Source organism: Poecilia latipinna, unplaced genomic scaffold (assembly GCF_001443285.1).
Source record: "Poecilia latipinna isolate Pla-1442-1.1 unplaced genomic scaffold, P_latipinna-1.0 Scaffold6380, whole genome shotgun sequence".
NCBI lineage: Eukaryota > Metazoa > Chordata > Actinopteri > Cyprinodontiformes > Poeciliidae > Poecilia > Poecilia latipinna.
Window position 1 is genome coordinate 491 of NW_015118996.1, and position 5,630 is coordinate 6,120.

The 5,630-nt window shown below is 41.5% G+C and overlaps 1 protein-coding gene across 1 annotated transcript; it reads left to right on the plus strand.

The window, feature by feature from the left end:
* Positions 1-469: 469 nt before the first annotated feature.
* Positions 470-5,047, plus strand: LOC106943902 (DNA-directed RNA polymerase, mitochondrial-like; the record flags this gene model as incomplete). Its single annotated transcript, XM_015027198.1, has 4 exons — positions 470-709; positions 2,943-3,728; positions 4,515-4,637; positions 4,925-5,047. Coding segments are annotated over 4 exons (1,272 nt in total), but the record flags the coding sequence as incomplete, so codon positions are not given.
* Between the last annotated feature and the right edge of the window lie 583 nt (positions 5,048-5,630).

Consider the following 5,630-nt stretch of genomic DNA (forward strand, 5'->3'; position numbering starts at 1 on the left):
ATCTTTCTGTCTTTGCAAACCAAGCAGCTCTGTTACATCTTGATCTTGTGATAGATAATGAGAAATATTTGACTTACTGTCTTGCTTTAATGAGAGTTTGCACTCTTTGTCCCTAACTTTGTGTTTTGATGGCTTCATACGCCCTTGGGAAGATGCTAAAAATATCACAATTGTAACAAGCCGGATGCTTGTTTAACTCCTGTTAGGAAGAGAGGAAGTTTATTAAGGTACTTGTTTTGCCATCTGAGGTCATTTATATGCAAACTTTGTTGTTTAAAACAATGCCAATTATAATTTTTTTTCAAGGCAACTCATCTAAAAGTGTTGCTTGCTTGTCTCTGTTATTAGTTTGCATGTTTATTTTTTCCATGCACCAATTTTGAGGCTAGTAGATGTGCATCAAAGCTAGCAATCTTTATGCAGATTACTTAAATAAAAGTGTCAAAAAGGTTCTGGTGTTTTCCTTCAGGTGTGCAATGTCCTTCCAAGGGAGCAGTGGTGCAAACTGGAGATGGAGCAGAGTTCAGGACCCACGCTACAGGGCGCAGAGACAAGTTGGCCGTATGTTCTAATGCTGGAGCTGGGAACCTTCATTGTGGACATAATGGTGAAGAATCTTAAAATTAACAGTGACATCCTGAACCCCGCCTATGACAAAAAGCTCATCCCCATCCTCTACCACATGTATACCTTCCGCAGCACCAGACAGGTACAGACCCACTTTGTTATGTGCAGCCTCTCTGATGTAATTGTACCTTACTTGAAATTTACTTGGGCAAGCTTCACAAAGTATCAACTCCACTCTTTTCACAAAAAAAAGAGAGAACTTTCTTGTAGCTGCAAACTTTCTGCATAATCTGCATTTAAAGACAGTTACAGCATTGATGTTTGTAATGCAATTTTAACTTTTCAAAACCAAAGAAAATGCAGAACATCATTTTGATTTGTGAGGTTGGGGGGGGCGGGTGGAGGATGAGTCAGTCTTACACAAAGCAGAACACCACTGGATTCGAAACATGTTGGTTGTTTTCCACACAGAACTTTAGATGAACGTCCAAGGGACTGTGGAAATGTGCACAGCCTGACGCCAACGGTTATCGGTCACCCTTAGTGGTTAAACTAGGAATTGTGTTTGTCGTTATTAGAGGATACCGCAAATGCGGCAGTATGAAGAAAATTTTATATATATATTTTTTTTAGAGACTAAGAGCATTTACTGACCCACTGTGATGATTTTAGATTTCCAAAGGAATCATGTTGAAATTATGCTGAGAACCACAACCTGTCTTGGAGTGCGGCGCTGCAACGAGCTGTAACCATAAAGCTGCTGGACACGCACTCGACTTTTTAGCAGGATGCCAAAAACTGATCAGGTCTGTGCTAGCTGACCCTGAGCCAGTAACCTGACAGTGGAAGTATCTGCCTAGGTTTATAGATTTTTCAAGCTGCAGTATGTAACATTTATAAAAAAAATAAATAAATAAAATGTTGTGATACTCATAGATGTCACTATGTTGTGATAGGTAATGAGAAATACAAAGGAAATCTGTTTGGATTTATACATTCACAGTGTCAAACATCTGAATTTGTGTGCTGACAGCTTTCTTGATTCATGCTATGCTAGTCGTTATCTGTTGGAAATTGATTAAAAAAACGTATAGGTAGGTTCTTAAGGGTTTGTGCCACCCTCATTTACATGCTGCGCAGGGTATAGAGCCACATGAACCTTTTTAAAAAATCACTACTGTTTAGGTGCAGATGTTTGGGATTCTTATTTTAGTGACTCAGAGTAAAAGTTAAAGAAGTTTTTGAAAACTTGTCTGAAAAAGCTCTCCAGAGGATTAAGAATAAAAGAACAAATGAACAAACCTGTTCCATTTTTAGCCCTCCCAATTTGTCAAATTAGCTCCTAAATTAGGGATAATTATACACAATTACATTAAGTAATTGAGAAAGTTATCGGTGAACTAGCTGTACAGCTGACCTTTTCATGAACAAAGAAATAAGGAGTAGAAACAAAAAGAGCAACCTTTAAGAACTTGACCTTCACTTTTGTCACAAAGATTGTTCAGAAAGCCTGTTACCTTGAACACTTGAGCGCCCTTCTATCCAGCATGAAGCTCCTAGGAGGGTGATTTATAAAAACCACTTTCCCCTGGTGGGGAATGGTGGTGGTAGCAGATGAGTAAGATGAATAGGGCCCGGCCTAATCCCTTTTTTTTTCCAGCGTCCCCTTAATTGGCTCGCTGATTTACTGCCGTGGGAGCCTGCAGCAGGCTGAGGTGACCACGCTCGGAGAAGCGGGCAGATGTGTGGGTTGCTGAGCTTGATGCGCTTTGACAGTGAGACATACTCTAGTCAAGTTTAATTCTTGTGTAATTTTCTATTCTTGTAGATTCAGACCCTTTTCTCCACAGTGATTAACCCATCAGGGGGGATCCTAATGATTTTACTGCACAGCGTGAAGGTTTGAGTCATTGGAGTGACGCTGAGGTGTTTCTGTCAGGTTACAGTCAACAAATGAAGCTCTTTTTATTCACTGCTTCACGCATGTTAAGTAAAGTCAGACCCAATATGCATAACAGCAAACCTACTCGAGCCATCTGCTCTAGCAACGACTTCTGACAGATATTTTACATTAAACTTTAAGGGAATATTTATATGAGTAAAATAATTTAAAAATATGGCGTTATGCATTCTTGGAAAGTCTGATAGAACTGTAGGTATTTCCCAGGACTGGATAGATGTGTAAAAGAAAAACCAATTGGTGGCAACAACAATTTGCTAAACTTTTGAGAAGCAATTAAGCCTCAAGCTCTTTTTTAAAATGCTTTTTTTATTTTACTGATTTTTATTTATTTATTTTTCTTTCTATGAGCAACTCAAATATTCCTACATATCAGTTCAGACTCCACTTGCATTTCACATGGTTTTCCCTTCAGGTTGGCTTCATCAAGCCACACCCCATCTTGACACAGATGCAGCAGGAAGCCATGGAGACCACGCTGACCTTTGACTCGTCAGTGATGCCGATGCTGTGCCCTCCGGTGCCGTGGACATCGGAGAAGTTCGGCGCCTACCTGCTCACCCCGGCCAAGCTGATGCGCGCCACGCACGGGGCCACGCAGCACGAGGAACTGCTGGAGAAGTGTCCGAATCTCCACCCGGTTTTTGACTCGCTCAACCAGTTGAGTAATTGCGCCTGGAGGGTCAACAAGCCAATTCTGGACATAATCATCTCGATCTTTAACGACCGGGGCAGCGATAAGCTGGACATCCCTCCGCCTCTGTCAGAAGCCCCTAAAATACCCCACTTCAACCCTCAAGACCCCGACTACACAGCCAGCGAGAAGGCACACATGAAACGAGAGGTGATCAATGCCAAGAAGAAGTGCAGCGAGATGCACAGCCTGCGAATGGACGCTCTTTATAAACTCTCCATTGCCCACCACATGCGGGACAAGCTGTTCTGGTTTCCCCACAACATGGACTTCAGGGGCCGCACCTACCCATGTCCCCCGTATTTCAATCACTTGGGGAGTGATGTGACTCGGGCGACGCTCGTGTTCGCTGAGGGGAAGCCTCTTGGTCCCAAGGGTTTGGACTGGCTGAAGATTCACTTGGTCAACTTGACGGGGCTGAAGAAGAGGAGCTCACTGCAGGGACGTCTGGAATACGCCGACAGCATCATGGAGGACATCCTGGACTCTGCAGATGACCCTCTGAACGTTAGTTCACCTTCATTGTTTTGATCGCCTTCATTGTTTGATCGAAAGTGTGTTAAATTATAATTGGCTCGGTAGAGGGTGTCCGCGCATCTTCAAAAAGTTTTAAATTAATCCATCTAAAAGTAAGTCTTTAAATTGTCTTAGTATTAGATACATAATACACAAAATCAAACAGCAACGGAAAGACAACATTTAAGACCTGTAATTAACATATTGAAGGCCAACTTACTTTTTAAATGAATTTAAGTCTTTCAAATATCTTATATTCATTTGAAAAACAAAAGCTGGTCTTTAATAAGTTAATCACATGTCTTAGTCTTGACAGGACTATTTAGTCTCATATATTTTATCTATTCTTTTTCTTGTGGGACTTTTCTGTCATGCAAAAGCCTGAGTCACTCGGACATCTTCATTAAGTTTTTTGACTCAAAATGTTTGAGGCTACTGCTAACTCACTGCTAGCGAGCTAGCAAGAGTTTTGGGTCTACCACACTGTTGTGGGGTAGACCCAAAAGTTGACCTTTGGGGTCTATTATGGGTCTCAACTGGCAACGTTATTGCCACTTGGCTGGACAAAGTTCATACGTCTCTTCTGAGATATAGGTCTTACATTTCTTTCATAGTGGTCTTAAGTATGAGTTGGTGAAACATGCAGAAACCCTGCTGATAGAGATGTTTTTAAAAAGACTAAATACTCTAATTGTACAACAAACAGTAACCAGTATTTTCTGCATATGTTTATCAAAGCAATCTGTTATGTGTGTGCCTTTTTTTGTCTCTTTTTAGGGCAAAAAATGGTGGATGGAGGCCGATGAGCCATGGCAGGCACTGGCCTGCTGCATGGAGATCGCCAACGCAGTCCGGTCACCGGATCCAACTAAGTTTGTCTCTCACTTTCCTGTTCACCAGGTACTGAGAAAAAAGAAAAAAAAAACTTTTAAAATTACTTGTAGACATTCTAACAGGTGTCTCAAAGGAGGAAATATTATCTTTAGCAAATCTTCCTGTCATTTTATTTTGACAGCTCTACTTGGTGTTGTCGTGTTGGTTATTGCTTGAGGCATAAACAGGGTTAAAAATGCATGTGACTACAGACTGTGAAACTGTTTAATATTATTATTTGTCTTCACTATAAATAAAGGTTGAATGAGTGAGTGAAGGAATGAATACTCAGTCCTTCACTTTTTCTTTTTCAGGACGGCTCCTGCAACGGCCTCCAGCACTACGCAGCTCTTGGCAGAGACGTTATCGGTGCGACTTCAGTCAACCTCATGCCCTGCGAGGTGCCCCAGGATGTGTACAGCGGCGTAGCCCAGCAGGTGAGCAGTGGTGGGCTTTTTGTGCAATTTGCCAGCATTTAGTTCCAGCCTGTACTCTGCAAAAACCTGACGTTACACAACAGGAGACGGGATTTTACGAGGCACGCTGCAGTTGCTCAGTGGTTATTATTCAGATGACTCACTAAGTCCCAAAGTGAGTGACAAGCTGAGCATGGAGAATATTTTTAAGTTTCTAAGTTTAGGTCTTGCATTTAAAAGTGTTTAGTTCCTCTTGCTCTGCATCAAAGTCGAGGGGAGAGAGAAGACACTTTGTTATTCTTTTAAAGTTTATGTGTGTGCATGCATGAAAGCACCCAGGTTGCAGAAACACTTAAATTGGTCCCAGTTGTGACTTTCTGGCATTTCAGAACAACAGGATTTGAACTGAACCAAGGACAAGCCTCTGCTCCTCTAAGGGCAGTGACTGTAACTTCACACTGAACGCTATAAATTTGAGATTGCTGCAGAACTCTGCTTTGGTGGGCTTTGTCTTCATCTGGGCTTTGCAGTTATTATTCGATTATACTGTTTATGACATCAAGCGTTGAAACAGTAAACGACCACACTGAAATAAATAAATAAA